The 16,076-nt window shown below is 49.5% G+C and overlaps 3 protein-coding genes across 3 annotated transcripts in view; 1 reads left to right on the top strand and 2 right to left on the bottom strand.

Annotated features, from left to right (window-relative positions):
• Positions 1-16,076, bottom strand: part of LOC135818478 (alpha-methylacyl-CoA racemase-like) — a 124,434-nt gene that overhangs the window by 18,454 nt on the left and 89,904 nt on the right. The gene's annotated exons all lie outside the window — the stretch shown is intronic.
• On the top strand, positions 152-5,163 carry LOC135818476 (threonine aspartase 1-like). Its single transcript, XM_065331861.1, has 3 exons — positions 152-1,926; positions 2,381-2,485; positions 4,426-5,163. The coding sequence occupies exon 1, from the start codon at positions 380-382 to the stop codon at positions 1,742-1,744; it is 1,365 nt and encodes a 454-aa protein (XP_065187933.1). The 5' UTR covers positions 152-379; the 3' UTR covers positions 1,745-1,926; positions 2,381-2,485; positions 4,426-5,163.
• Positions 4,950-15,605, bottom strand: LOC135818477 (uncharacterized). The gene is made up of 5 exons (XM_065331862.1): positions 15,169-15,605; positions 11,798-11,969; positions 9,514-9,598; positions 8,134-8,331; positions 4,950-6,916 (listed from the first exon to the last, which is right to left on the bottom strand). Exons 2-5 carry the CDS (start codon positions 11,807-11,809, stop codon positions 6,135-6,137), a joined length of 1,077 nt encoding a protein of 358 aa, XP_065187934.1. The 5' UTR covers positions 11,810-11,969; positions 15,169-15,605; the 3' UTR covers positions 4,950-6,134.

Below are 16,076 nucleotides of genomic sequence, written 5' to 3'. Positions count from 1 at the left end.
ATTTTCATCCCACGTGGCCACATGAGCTTGACGTCCGCTTCGAAAACGTTTCCTCTCCAAAAAAAAAACAGAACAAAAGGCATGCGTTCAGTTTTGCCATTCATTCATAATCAAAACTATTTTCTCGACCGAATGGGGACAATTATCTGTGTGTGTTTTTTCTCGAACAGCAGACCAGGCTTCTTGACATGTACCGTTAAACCAGGAATACAGAATGCACCGACGTTGTTACGCATGCTTGTAACTAGGAACTTGTAAGACAGGAATAGTACTTCAACTCTAAATGGACTTGAATTTCTTGGTGTGCTGAACATTTCTAGGATCCCTGAAAAACAAACCCAGTACGTTGACATTGCCCTTGCCACTGGGCTGGAGCAGGATGGCATTCGTTGCTATTCATTTGGGAGCTGGCAGTCATTCGAGGGCAAAACGTGCGACTTACACAAAGCTGGCTCAGAAAGCCTGCTCTCGTGCCATGCGCCTGCTGAAGACTGACGCGGATAGCGTGAAGGCAGTGAACGCGTGCATGGCGTGCCTGGAGGACGCCAAGATGACGAACGCCGGACGCGGTGCCAATCTGACCATGGACGGTACGGTGGAGCTGGACGCCAGCGTGATGTGCTCGCGCGGGGGAGCTTTCGGCGCTGTCGCGTGCGTGTCACGGCTACCCAACCCGTGCTCCGTTGCATCGGCCGTGCTTCGACAGAGCTGTGATTGGGCCGATCCCGACGGCCGTGTGCCGCCGGTAATGATGTGCTCTGCTGGTTGCCAGGCATGGGCGGCGAGATCGGGATTTCCACTGGTAGATCCCAGACTGCTTATCACCACACGCACCCAGAAAGCGTACGCACGCTACAAAAAAATTGTGGAAGAGCGTACTGCAGCGGCGCTAAAGGCGACCGCGTCCGACAGCAGTGCGTGTGCTGGTGACGTGGAGGACAATCTCGACGACGACATTGACTGCGCGGATGACGGCAGCCAGGGTGCCGGCTACAAGGACGATGATGACGGCGATGATGATGATGTCATAGACGATGATGATGATGTCATAGATGATGATGATGTCATAGACGATGATGCTGATGATGTCATGGATGATAATGACCCACCGCGTCTAGACACCGTCGGTGCGGTAGTCCTCGACCGGAACGGCGTGCTGTGGGCCGCGGTATCGTCCGGTGGTCTTGCTCTGAAGGAGAGCGGCCGTATTGGGCAGGCGGCACTCTTCGGCTGTGGCTGCTGGGCAGAGGAACGTCGGGAGAAGCAGCCACAGCCACAGGCGTCACCGCCTGCTGACACTGAGCATGAGAGTAGTGGTGCTGAAACGAGCAATGGCAGCAGTAGTTCCAGCAGCACCAATGCCGCCGCCGCAGCTGCTGCTGATAGTTCCGTGAAAGTTGCCGTGAGTACGTCAGGTACTGGCGAGCACCTGATCAAAGCTCAGATGTCACAAACCTGTGCTAGCAAGATCTACGATGCTGATGGCCAGGCCCTTGATGGTATTCGGCAATGCATGCAGGCGTTCTTAGACTGTCCACGGTTATCAACCGTGTCCGCTCCGCTTGGTGGGGTATTGGCTATCGGGCACAACGGCAAGAGCGTGGAGGTGGCGTGGGGCCACACCACCGAATCGTTCTTCGTCGGCTACATGAGCGAGCGCTCGGACAAAGTGCACACCGCGCTGTCGCAGAAGCCCCACTCCAGCCGGTTTGCCGTGGAGGGCCGCATGGTGCGGCTGTCATGATGCGGCGGCGAACTACTAATACGCCGTGCCACTCATGTTTGATTTAGCTGTGTAGGTAGCTGGCTTCAAATGGGCTGTATTGGGTAACGTTGCGATAGTGCTCCAGTTTCTTGACAGCGTTGACAACTCTCCATGGCCATTCGCTCGTCTTTGGCTTGCACACAGCACAATGTCATCAACCGGTAAGGATGCACGCACACAGTGCAGGCTTAGATGCTGGCTTTTCAGTGTGGTGAAACCAGCGACCTTACTGATTTGTGCAGTAAAGGCAGTACTGAGATGTTGGGGTATTCTATGTAACCTGTAAAGTTTGTTTTGGGATTTGTGAGGATTGGTTGCACCAAGAGCTCAATGCAGTGAACACAGTTTTTTTTCCAGTTGCCCATTTGTTGCTTATGGTGCTCTAGATTTCAAGTGTCTAGCATTATGGAACACTTGAGCAAGGTTCTGGTGTGTGTGTGTGTGTGTGTGTGTGTGTGTGTGTGTGTGTGTGTGCTTGTGTGTGTGTGTGCGTGCGTGCGTGCGTGCGTGTGTGCATGTGTGCGTGTGTGTTTGTGTGTGTGTGTGTGTGTGTGTGTGTGTGTGTGTGTGTGTGTGTGTGTGTGTGTGTGCGTGTCGTTTGTTTTGCACAATCAGGTCGCAGAGTACTAGTTTTCCAGCTGGCAATGGTTGTGTGGAAGCATAGCCAGTATGATGATGATGAAGGAGCAGATTAGACCGGCATCCGGTTCAAGTTCTCAGGTAAGATTCTAAAGGAAATAGTGCCTGCTCCGTGGTCCTTAATTTTTACAAGGAGGAGGAGGAGAGAGAGAGAGAGAGAGAGAGAGAGAGAGAGAGAGAGAGAGAGAGCGAGAGAGAGAGAGAGAGAGAGAGAGAGAGAGAGAGAGAGAGAGGGAGGGAGGGAGGGAGGGAGAGAGAGAGAGAGAGGTCGCAGCGGGCCGCCACTCTCTCCAGCAACACTTGCACTTTGTTGCATTGCATGGTACTTAGCAAGGCGTTGCCGGTCACGGTCTTGTTGATTTGTGCTCCAACATCCGAGTACGGTGGAAAGCTCCGACAGATGATGAACGTAGGGTTATTGCAGGCGCTGATAACCCCTTGCAACAGGTGCAAGCCACAAAGACAATGAGGTATCCAAGACAACGAGGTATCCAAGGCAACGAGGTATCCAAGGCAAGCCGCATCCAAAGACAGGGGAAGGACCCGAGTGGACCATGCGAGACAAACATTGAGCCAATCCTGTACTTGTAAGAGCGCTACATGTATTTCCAACGGCGGGCATACCACGACGGTGCCATTATTGGCAACTGTGTTGTTCACAAGGGACTGCTCACTACCCTTGCCAGATCTGACCTGGTCGCATGCAACATGGTCCACATCACTCCAACGCTGCACTTGCTGGAGGAACATGTCGCCCCCCAGCATGATGTGCGTTCGTGTTAGACTGGGTCTCCTTGCCGAACAGGGGACTGGGTCCCGTCACGCAGAGTACAATTGCCTACTGCTCATGTACCCCTCCATTCCATCGGAGCTATCGCGGCTGAAGCCTGTTGCGGAGGCTCACCTCGCGAATACATTACCGACGACTGTTCAGTTTAGTGTTTAGAAATAGTTGCACACACAGCTCAAACGAGCCCATAACATGATTTTTTTAGTAATCATTATCCCGTAGAAGCCAGGGAGTAGTACGACTCCCCGATAGAAGCCAGGGTGCAGGGGAAACCCGTAAAATGGGGTATTATGAATAATATCCCATTTTGGGGCAGGGCATGACCTTACCAGCCACTATCAAGTGCACGTGTGGCTAAGATACTATTACGAGTAGCTGTGACAGCTGCAGTTACAGTGAAACCTGGTTTAAGCGACCACCCCACGGTGCAAGCAAAAGCGGTCGTTAATGCCAGGTGGTCTTTAGAACCAGGTCCCGCAGTTTCTGTGTACAACTACATGTAAATGGAACAGATTACCTGGAGACGTCCGCTCCAGCACAACGCTGGAGACCTTCAAAGCTGCAGCAGTACCCTACGCAATTGCTCGTTGACTACATGCAACAGTAGCAAATGCCATGTTTGACAATGGATCCGATTTCCAGCTGACTATCATTTCCAGTGCATACACACTTTTTTCTTTCCTTTTTTCTCTCTCTCTCTCTTTTTTCTTCCCTCTTAAGATCTTCGCTACCTTGTCATTGGGAAGAAATTCCCGTTTGGATTTTGCGAAGTAAAACAAAGTTCAAAAAAAAAAACTGTCTGTGCATGAAAAAACGGTCGTTAAAGCTGTGTTCACAACTGGCGCGTGTACGCGGTACGCTTGCGGTTCATGCGTGCCCAAACGCGCGCTCAGGCTTTCACAAAAAAACAGCAATCCGAGTCGTATTTAGCGCGTGCGACACCTTCGAGTACTAATTTGTTGACCCCGCCGGTCAATGTGACTGGCATGTACGCTGGTACGTGCCTGATACGCGCTGAAAATTCCAACATGTTGGAAGTTCCATTTCGGCGCGTTTCCGTACGCATGGCGCCCCAAAAGCCAGCAAAAGTACGCACAAACGCGTGGTTTCACGCGTACACGCGCCAGTTGTGAACACAGCTTAAGAGCAACCCGGAGGTCACTTACACCAGGGTTTACTGTACTGGTTCTTGATGTGGGTTCTCTCTTTCCTGTGTTTGCTGTGTGCCCAGTTTTCACTTCAGGCGAGCAGCGCGGGATCCTAACGATATCGGCACACCGCTGCTGCTCAGGGCCTGTACCGCTGCTGCTCAGGGCCTGTACGGCTGCTGCTCAGGGCCTGTACCGCTGCTGCTCAGGGCCTGTACCGCTGCTGCTCAGGGCCTGTACCGCTGCTGCTCAGGGCCTGTACCGCTGCTGCTCAGGGCCTGTACCGCTGCTGCTCAGGGCCTGTACCGCTGCTGCTCAGGGCCTGTATAGCAACACGTGTAGTGTGGCGTAAGTTTCACCTACTGTGTCAGTCTGTCCTAGCACCTACAGCCGCCGATTTGTTTGTCGGTCTCATCACAATGGCCTGGCTACCGGTAACTGCACTCTTGCTGTTTTTGTCCTTTTTTAAATATAGTTTTGGAATCAGCATCGGACTGCGAGCTTTGCAGCTAAAGTCTGGTTTCTTTCCTGTTGGTTGTGGATATTATACGGTTCAGACAAACTTTCCCACGACAATGGATTTCAATACTGTCCACTTCTGATCATGTTCTGTTAATACTGAACTTGTTTTTACAACTTCCATCTGCTCATAGGTATCCAATATAATGAGTGGATATTGATGTTGGAATTGCTAGAGAATAAGAATTTTTACTTGTAGTTTGAAATTAAAATGAATAATGAACTCGAACCTCACTTTCGTAATCAATTAAAAAAATTATCTTGTCAAACATCACTATGTTGAAATATGCAGGATAATTTGACATGACTAGAAGTCCTTTGAAGCTCTGTAGAGCAGCCACGGTGAATCGATGAAAACACAAAGGAGAGTTGACTCTTGAGAGTCAATATCATAATAATTATACTCAAGTATGCTGTGAGTGCACTGTATGCAATACTATGCTTGCATGTACGAGCACAGTGTTCTATCTGCGGCTAGTAATGACACATGGTCACATTGGTGGACTGCATGCTGCTCAGTCGACAGACAATATTGGTATGAGAAGTAAAAAAAACTAAAAAAAAACTAAAAAAAAAACTAAAAAACTAAAACGGTGATCCTAGTTGGCATGATGCAGTATGAGTTGTTGTGAAGATTGGGGATCAAAGAGCGGCAGTGCATTAAAGTTGTAGTACCAGTTCTTGCTCAATGTTATGCTGGTCGTATGGGTACTAGTAAACGCACATGTAGACAGTGGTCAGTACACTGAGTACAGCCATGAGCTCATGCGTCAGTGCCCCTGCTCGCTGTTCAAAGCCATACTTCAAGTGCAGGGGAAGGGGGGGGGGGGCGGGGTACTGCAGAGGCTAGGGTAACATATCCTGTGGGGCAAGGGGAGGGGGGGGGGGGGGTGTACTGCAGAAGCTCGGGTAATAAACATGTCCTGCAGGGCAGGGGGGGTCCTGCAGAGGGTGAGGTTATATATTAGGCTCCTTGTCAAGTCGCAGGAATGGCTACATCTCCTGTCGGTGCTGCTGATACTGTAAGAATCAGTTATTTTGCGTGCTCCTTGTGCATAGATGGGCACAGTGATGAGATCAGAGACATGTAGTGCGTTCGATTGGCTCAATACGATACTGCCTTGGAACTTGAAGTCCAATGTTTGCATGCGTGTGTAGCTACCCCTGTGGTGTGTGCACCTGCTTACACCAAACAGCAGCAGCGTAACAACGGCAGTGCAGTCGGTTGAACCTTTGTATGATCCTCTCAGGCTGCCCAGCCCGGTGCATTCAATCACAGGGGTGTTTCGTCGCAGCTGTCGTCCGTGTCGCTGGGCAATGGGGTACTTCCCTGGCTGCTCTCACTGCCCTCGCTGTCCTCCTCTTCAGACGATGACGACGGGTGTGACGACGGCGGACTGCAGTCGTGCTGCAGGTCAATCTCGACAATGGTGAAGATCACTTTGAGTCCTTGCTCCAGGTAGCGGGTAATGCCTCGTGATGATGTTTCGCTATTCTCCTCCAGGTACGCCTGGCTGAACGCTGTGCGTCCGCTGCGCTGCAGTTCGGCGAACTTCGCCTCCAATTCCGCTGCCGTCAGTGTGGTGGTGCGTGCGAATGTCGCGAAATTCTCGCAGTTCCAGTCGCACATGCTGTAGTGACCGAATGCCTGCGGGTGCTTCAGGAAGAACCGGGCCACGGCGGCTGCATTTTTTCGTTCCATCTCCGGTCGGCACGGGTTGACCAAGCTGAGCGTTGCGCCGTCCGGGTACTCCGCATCCCCGCCACCGTAGTTGTACTGGATATACTTACCCTGGTACGAAAACTCGCTCAGCGGCTGCACGATGATGCAGTACCTCTCGGGCCGCACCACCGAGCGGTTCAGCAGCTTGATGAGGCCCTCGCGCTTCTTGTACGTCAGCTGCCGCCTCCAGTCGCCGAATATGTCGCCGTCGGTCTCTTCGATGCCGCCCTGCTCACTACCTGTGCCCAGTAGTTGGTGATCCGGTTCATAATCATCGCCTGGGTCTGTGTAGGAGATGACGTAGACACTGCTACCATTGCGTATTACGATACCTGTACATGTTTGAGGATAACAACAGGTAACAGGGCGGAGGACATGTTTGAAACTATCGAGCAAGGCTTGCATATTCAGTGTCTGCTCTAGGATTGTAGGACAGCCGGGTACACGTGTACCTGGCGCAACCATTTCAACCGGGTCGGAGCCGGGCACACATGTACCTGGCGCTGTCTCACCAGCCGAGTCACATGCTTTAACTGGTTGGTTGGTTTATTTTAATTCGGACAATAAACGGGAACTAGGCCCAATGATATAAAGGCGAATGGATAAGCCGCATTTAGAAAAGAGAGGACAGGAATTAGAAAAATTAATTACGAAAGAAGAAGAAGTATCTGAGTCGGATAACCTGACACATACAAGCCATGTAGTCAGTCCTTTCAAAGTTCCGGAAAGTGTAAAGTACCAACCGGGTCACAGGTGACCCGGTACTATATTTTCAACCGGGTCCAAGCGCCGCCCAACCGGGTGGATTACCCGGCTCACCCGGCGCTGGAGCAGACACTGATATTATGCATTACGTGTGCAGTAGGTAGTGGATAGACCAAGCACAAAACGCTAGCATATACATGTACGAGCAGGGTCAAGATACGCAAACTGACCTATTTCGGGCACACATGCCGCCCATCTGGCTGCGAGCTTGTACGTGACGTGATGTTTGGTGTGGTGGATGGTAAGAGAAAGCGTGGTCGTCCGAAGATTTCCTTCGCTGACAATATCGTTTCGTGGACTGGTATGTCTCTGCATGAGAATTGCCAGTTGGCATCTGACAGAGATGCCTGGCAGTCACACTGTGCATCTACTGCTTACACAGCTGCATAATGCCGTTTATTATTTTAATTATTTTATTTTACTATTAGCTCGGCCTATTTAGCTCGTAGCTGTACTGATGAGGCCTTTATGGCCGAAACAGCTTGCTGTCTACAGCATTGGGTATTTTACTATTATTATTTTTTCGGCAACGCAGATGATGATGATGATGACGTGTGTTCTGATGAACATGTTGATCTTCTGCAGATATGGGTACTGGTAATACAAGCCTCATCTGGCCATTTCGTAACACCAGTAGCTGTTGCACTGAGTGCTGCGCTCACCCCTATTGGCCACACTGTCCACCGTTTAAGGTCCAGTTTTTGTACCCGATGCCGAGCGGAGTGAAGGCCGTCTGCAAGCTAGCCTAGAGCCTAGTGGCTGCTGTGTTTGCGTGGCTTCTTACCATGATGGAATAGCATGATCCTGTCCTGTAAGCTGGGAGGCACCGAGCAGCCGACCATCATGCTAAGAGTTTTGGGCATGGCAATGTGACAGCCATGCTCCAGGCAGGACTCGTCGACAAGCTTCACTTTCACCGTATCGTGGTGGACCATGTGGCTTAGGATGTTGCTTGACCACTCGAATGCTTTCTGGGTGGCAGCTGCGCAAAACGAAAGACAGCAGAACCACTTTCATTAGTGGAATATAGTGACTGAAGGCAAGCCGTGTGAAGCAAAACACAATGATAAAGTACGCATTCCATAGTATGTTTATACAATCGTGAAACAAAGTGAAAAGATAGATTTCATATACTCTCTCCTATACAGGAACTCTCAGCCTGAGCTGGTTTTGCTCGCGGCTGCAACGCACGGGGTAGTGAACCCAGGACAGAAGCGGACCAGGCATCATGACTTTGCACATCTATCGTTATGCTGCTTCATTACGCGACCTGTTTTATTATTATTATTATTATTAAGTAGTGGTTGCGACTTCGGCTATGATTTGTAAGAAAGGGTTTGCTCCCCACACCGGAGAGTCGTGAGTCAGTCAAGTGTCAAGTAAAGTCGGCGAAATAGCGCGAGCTCCGGTGTGGGGAGCAAACCCTTTCTTCTTCTTATTATTATTGTTGTTATTATTATTATTCTTCTCCTATACATGTAATTATGTAATTTTACTCATGAAACTACAAGACTATCCTATGACTGTGCATTAGGAAAGAACTGTTTAGCAAGAGCAGCTAACATATGAACTTCGTGGCTCTCAGTTTCAAAGCAATTGGGTCGATCATCAGCCTGCATGTCACTACGCTAAAGTCAGCATCAGGAAGTCCTACCCAAACCATAATGCCTTTATTTGGTTTGGGTACGACTTCCTGGAGATGTGTCTCTCCAGCGTTATACTTCGAGGCGCGTGTGTGTGTGTGTGTGTGTGTGTGTGTATATGTGTATGTGTGTGTGTATATGTGTGTGTGTGTGTGTGAAAAATTGAAAAATGAAAAATAGGGATTCACTGGCCAGAAAAAGTCACTTCAATCAGCTGTGTGGTGGATACCAGGCTAAAAATAGTGGCGGTCAATTCATCAGCCTTGCAAGCTGTTGAATGGTGTAATCCCAGCACAAGTTGCTATGTCTAACATAGCTGTTCGCTATCATCGCTTCCGCGATGAGCAGGTCTGAGGTCTGAGGTGTGTGGGTGTGCGCGCGCGCGCGCGTGTGTGTGTGTGTGTGTGTGTGTGCGCGTGCATGTGCGCGTGCATGTGTGTGTACATGCGTGACGGTGTGAGTTGATGTGTTCCCTGTTGGACTGAGCACATCTGCTTCTTCATTGCATCTGTTCCACCTACCTTCTTTCCATTTGTCGAGAAAGCTTGTCTTCTCCGCTTGTGTCTCTGGCCTTTCCACATCGCCAATCAACAGCTCCCTCTCATCCTGTATCGCACATGAGCAGAATAGAATGCCAGGATGAATATCCACGTGACTGTGCACTGGACATGACTGTCGTACATGCTTAATGCACTATTCTTGTTACTGCTATCACGTTGATTAATGTTCTGCGTTATTTTTGTCCGTACAATTACAAGATGAAAGCCGTAACAGTTTTACACCCGCACAAACTAATTACTTGATCCCGCTTATCCTGTTGTCAGCCTCAAGCCGCAGACGGAGACTTTCGCCCACACCACTGACTTGTGCACGCGAGCCCATCTCTGCCAATCAGGGAGTAGTAAAATATCGGTATTTTACTACACCCTGGTGCCAATCATCATCACCATGGTCACTAGTACTAGTAGTATATTACCATGGTATACAGTACAGACACTAGTCTGCGCCAGATCTTTGTTGATCAGTGTAGCCTGCCCTAAGCCAATGGCATCATACAGGCTGTAGCCTGTATGATGCCATGTGTTACTTAGCATGCAGGCAGTACACCACTGAGTCTGTCAACAGCTGTGCTCAGTGTGCTGCGGCCAGGGACAGGGAGTTGGCGCCTTGTCAAAAGTGACACAAAACTCATTGGAAGGCAGATAATTGTCACGTAGCGGATGTTCTGGAATCTGGATGCTGCACGACGGACAGTTTACTTAGCTTACTCTAAGCTACATGTACTAGTGCGATGCGCGCATGTTCCAGACCCTCTGGAACATAATCATCCACTCAATGTGTTTATTTTGCCGTAGAAGAGGCTTGGGTTGTTGCCACAGTAAAACTAAATGACCCTCAGAAGACAAGCAACCAAGCTGAGGCTAAGCTTGTACTACTAGTACATGACTGTACAGACAGTATGTACTAGTACCGAGAGTTATGTACTCTTGCTAGTACTGTAGTGTAGTGTAGTACTAGTACATGACTGTACATGGCTGTACAGTCATGTACTAGTACTGGCATACTTGTACGTTGTAGGTTTTGCGTGTGCAGACCAGCGACGTAGCTCTACATCATGTAAACTATTGTCTTTTGAACTTCTGAAGTAGTTGTTATGTTGACTGACTGCCTCACACTGCGCGCGCGCGCGCGCGTGTGTGTGTGTACTCACTAGACCGGGCGGGTCAGCCTGGGGCTAAGTGAGTATCAAAGGGGGAGGAGCCAAAGAGTCTTCATTTCACTGACATGTCATGTCGCCGTCCTGCATGACATGTTGTTCCCCAGAATAGCAGGGACAGATGGTCGAAAGGCTGTTCCCCTACCCTGCTTCAACTACACTGTAATACCATTTTTCTAGTCTTAGGTATACAATGTAGGCCACGGGTCCACAGTACAACGTACATTACATTTTAGTGGATACCGGTAAGTGCGAACATCAGGCTGCTAACTCCGCCGGGATCGAGCAAAACGTCGTGATCTCCGCAGGAGGTACGTGGATCCTGCCTGATCTCCCAGTATTGGCAGTAGCACTTCAAAGCAGGCGTTACCGCTATGGATACCAATGATCTTTGAACAGCTTTCACTTAGCAAAATCGAGACAGTCACCGCGTGCCAGCATTCGGGGCTCTAAAGTCTAATCCACCGCCTAGTACAACCCTGTGTGATCTGCAAGACGGGAATGCAGTGCAGTGGCTGCTTATGATAACCTTATCCCCACATCTACAGAGCACGGCACGTTTTGTGTCGGTGTGGGGAAAACCAAGATCTGTCCCTCACGTCAGCATCATCATCATCATGATCACGAGTTCGAGAATAGTGGGGCAGTGAGATTCTTGCTCTCGAGATCTCACTCAAAACGGTCTCAACTCTCAAGTGGATAGGGAAGCGTTGACGTGAGCGAGGCCCGGCCACCCTTTCCTATATCTGTCGCAGTTCCTCTCTAGCTTCATGCAGTGCAGTTTGCGTCGAGTATCGGTAATTCGCGTCTTTCCAAGACAGGTGAGTGACTTTACGTCCACTGCTACTCATGTTGGCCGCACAAGTCCGACTTCTGTTGGAAGCAACCAACTTTCTTATAATTATCGCCAAAGTCGCGACCAATATTTCATACAATTGGCAATACTGTACTTCGAGAACACCTTCCTCTTCTTCCTCTTGCACACATACATGTACAGGCAATCACAGACACCACGAACACACACGCGCGCGCGCGCGCACACACACACACACACACGAGCGCAGACAATGCTGGCATAGTACACTTACCGGTTGCATCATCTTTCTTCCTGTCTGCTCGGCTCACGACTCTGGCTGAGACCAACGCGATAGAGACGAGGATGAGAAGGCACCCGGGCTGTGCTTGTGGAGCCCGACGTCAGCCTGTTGCCACTAGTAATAGCAGGTGACTCTGCTCCGTTGTTGTTGAAGATCTTCGCAGCTGAAATACAACAGGAGGACATAGGAACCCTTTCTTCGTCTGCCTTGGGTCACGACTTTAGTCTAATTGTGTTCACACGATTGGATGTTCTAGTTTTGAGAGGTGCGAGGCGCTGCAAGGTCTATTTATCCTCGAGACCCTCTATGCACCCATGACGTCCTATACTGTTTGTGTTCTCGGTGTTGGTATACCGGTACAATATGTTAGCTCTCCCCAGCTACACCCTCCGCCCTCGCACTGGTGTTATTCCGGGTTCTCCGTGATACATAGATCATGCTTCCGCTGTCAGGGTGTTATGACAGGACGCCACTTTTCCGTGCCTAATCGGAGACGTAACCGTCCTTGCATTCCCTGCATGCTGGGGCCAGGGCAGTCGTACCCAAACCACTCCCTGCTACACAATCCAGAGCGATGTTGTGATGAAGCTACATCACGCACACATGCCAACACCTGCAATGACGCAAGTCGTGGTGTTTTGGATTATTCCCCTATGAAGTAAGGTGTTGTCCACAATCACTCTACTCTCGAAAACAACTCCGCTGAGCTATCCTGACTCCCGTCGACGCGTCCCCGTTCCGCAACGCCAAGGCCAGTATGCTGCCGTGTGGTAGATCGACGCGGAGGGAATGCTTGCTACGACTCGTGATCAGCAACACGCTTTCGCTTGCTTATCAGATTGGGACAGCTCTGGCTAGCTGTGACAGTGGATTGGATTGCGTCCCTGTGAAACGCCTAGAATTTCTAGAATTTCGCAATAGCAGTTTTATGTACAATGTACTTGCAAACACCTTCATAATCATACGTTTTTGTGTACGTTGAAGATCATATCCGCATGTGCTCATGGATATGCATGTCTGCATGTCTGGGCCATGTGTTGCAAATTCAAGTACTAGTGATGTCCAACACTGTCTGCACAGTTTGAACCCGGCCTTGCATGAGCCACTAACTAGCACAAGGACTGATAGATGTGTTCTCCATCACACGACCATGCAGCAGTACAGCATCACAGGGCAGCCGTGTAATTGTTTGTTACAACTCCACTGTTCCAGCCCTGCAACTATGGGTCACATGATTTTGGCCCTGTTGATTCCACTGTCCACAAGCCATGATCACGTGTACGTACTGCACAAATTTAGTCATAATAATGTTAAAGATGTGAACATCACTCAATATGCTTTATTAATGTTGTTGTTGTTTGGCTCTAGTTAGAGTGGAGTTCCAAAACAGGCCTAAACCTAAATAACACTAGTATCCGGTTAGTTGAGCAGTGAGTATTGCCTACATCCCGGGGTCGCGACTACAGTAGTCAGTACTAGTAGTAACTCCTATTGGTGTGGATACTCATGGTTAGAGCTGATGCAGTCCTTCTAGAACTTTCTAAGGACCGTGGCATGGACATGTACAGGACATACATGTCAAATCTGCCCGCCTGTCATCGCCAGCCAATCAGGGCACTTTAGCGTCTTTCAAAGACATGTACCCGTATCCAGTTCAAAGGGTGCTGGGGGAATATTGAGGGGTTTCCCCTGCAGCTGACTTTGTGAGTTGATACATTATGGTTCAACGTTGCGGTTTGCCCTGGGTTCAATGGTTCAGGTCACACCTAGCCTCTACTCTCCTAGGGCCAAGCTGGACCTGCTTCGCGCATTTCGAGCTGTCACATTAGACATTAGACATTACTGCATATTATTAGCGGCGTTCAGAGTGACTGCGCCAGCCGACCGTACTGAGGTCTAGTGACCAACAAAGAAATTTTCAAATCCACTGAAAGCATCAAAACCTGACTGCTCCAGCTGTAGGCTCCGGCGGATTATGCTCGCGAAATCATGGAATTATAGTTTATACTAACATGAATTCTTGCATTATGCTCGCAAAATCCTCATCCAGCACTGCATTATGCTTTGGCACGCGGGGATACATTAGGAGGAAGCCTACAGGAGTGTACCGGTAATTGTCTAGAGGTTTTTAAGCTGCGTAATGCTTGAACGTATTGCCATCCCTAGTCTTTTATCGCTTGAGCAGCACTCTCTACAGTTCGTGGCCAAGGTTCTGGTTTCATGCGAAGCTGACTGTGCTTGCGTGTTTGTCACACTTATAAGTAGACTTCTCCGACTTTGATACTTTGAGAGATAGATAGATAGATAGATAACGGAGAGAGAGAGAGAGAGACAGAGAGAGAGAGAGAGAGAGAGAGAGAGAGAGAGTGTGTGTGTGTGTGTGTGTGTGTGTGTGTGTGTGAGAGAGAGAGAGAGAGAGAGAGAGAGAGAGAGAGAGAGAGAGAGAGAGAGAGAGAGAGCGAGAGAGAGAGCGAGAGAGAGAGAGAGCTAGAGAGAGAGAGAGAGAGAGAGAGAGAGAGAGAGAGAGAGAGAGAGAGAGAGAGAGAGAGAGAGAGAGAGAGAGAGAGAGAGAGAGAGAGAGAGAGAGAGAGAGAGAGAGAGAGAGAGAGAGAGAGAGCGAGAGAGAGCGAGAGAGAGAGAGAGCGAGAGAGAGAGAGCGAGAGAGAGAGAGAGAGAGAGAGAGAGAGAGCGAGAGAGAGAGAGAGAGAGAGCGAGAGAGAGCGAGAGAGAGAGAGAGAGAGATACAATCATTACGATTCAGCAGCTCATGATCTGCATGAGACACTATTATAATAATCTTTATTTCAGGATTGTCCAAAGGCTGACGCCTATCGACATGTATGATATGAAGCGGCATGTGGCTTTTTTCCAGTTTTGGCGCTTGTGCCACTCACTGGCTTTGAGATGTACCTATTCCCCAGCATCACTCAGCATCACCACCAATCACCTACTGGTACATACAGGCAAACACATCTACGCTATCGCATCTATCACTATACATGTAGCTAACTACCTCCACAGCGCCAATTCATCCGCTGCTCCAGCCTATGGCGGACATTCACAATACAGGGAACGGAATTGGGCCAAACTGGGACACTTGATCATCCTCCAGTACTGTTACCAGTTCTGATTTTCACACAAGACATTGAAGTTGAAAGGACAGTGGACCAGTCTGTCCAACCTTGCCACCATTCCAAAGCAGGACACCCAATTACAATGTATACAAAGGCAATCGTGTCCCATGTAAATGTATACGAATGTTTTGGTCCAAAGCAGGACTGTCCTGCTCAAAGCAGGACGGTTGGACAGTTTGGTGGACTGAAAAGCAAGCGATCTAGCACTAGCATTATAACGACACTCACCTTTCATACGATGGAGCCGAACTGGAGATCAGAAGCCGGAAGTTCGCGATGTCGGCGCAATGCTGGCTTAGTGTGGGGTAGCTTCTACCTCTCTGAGAACATGCACGCTCCTCTCGATCTCCTTAGCTAGGTGTAGGTGAGATAGCGAAACTTCACATCAGCAACTTAGATGTTACCCGTGGTGCGCTTGACTTCACCTTTAAACGTACTAGTAACTCTGACCTAAGTCCTTGGCAAGTAATGATCTGGCGTTGGCTTTATACTTTCGCTGCTTCCAAACTCCTTGACTGTTCGCTGATGACTGGGTATTACCATGCAACTCTTAGTTACGACGACAAACCCTACTTTCCTTTGTGTGGCTGTTATCATCTGGCGATTATATACACCCGCGCCTCCGCTCGTCTTTCACAGCTACTAGTACTGAGCACAGCATTCGTGTTTACCGATGTTTTAAGGACTCGTTTGTGCGTTGCTGCGTTCGAAAGCACGTGAGTCGCCATGCGTCGTCGGGATAATATTCCCGTCGCCCCCGCTTGCTTGCAAGACATCATACCCGTATGTGAACGCACCGTGTCGCGCAATTGCCTCACGAACGTATCACTAATGATATCGTCATGCAGCATGTATGCTTCAGTGTGGCAGTGGAAGCGACACATTGGCGGCAGCAATGAGAGATGTTCACATGGTTCTCACTGCGTGCGGGTTATTACCCTTGGCAGCCGACGGCTTGGACCACTGCCAGCGCCCGATCCACATTGTGTAACTGTGCTGGTGGATGCGGATATTCACGTGTGCGGGTCGTTTTCCGAGAGGACTAGATGATGCAACCACTGTGGAGAGCGAGGATCATGACTGATTGTAATGTGAATGGAAAAGACGGTCATAATACATGATGTACATGATCGTTG

Source organism: Sycon ciliatum, chromosome 5 (assembly GCF_964019385.1).
Source record: "Sycon ciliatum chromosome 5, ocSycCili1.1, whole genome shotgun sequence".
NCBI lineage: Eukaryota > Metazoa > Porifera > Calcarea > Leucosolenida > Sycettidae > Sycon > Sycon ciliatum.
The sequence above is the reverse complement of the archived record's forward strand: the minus strand, read 5'-3'. Positions and strand labels throughout refer to the sequence as shown.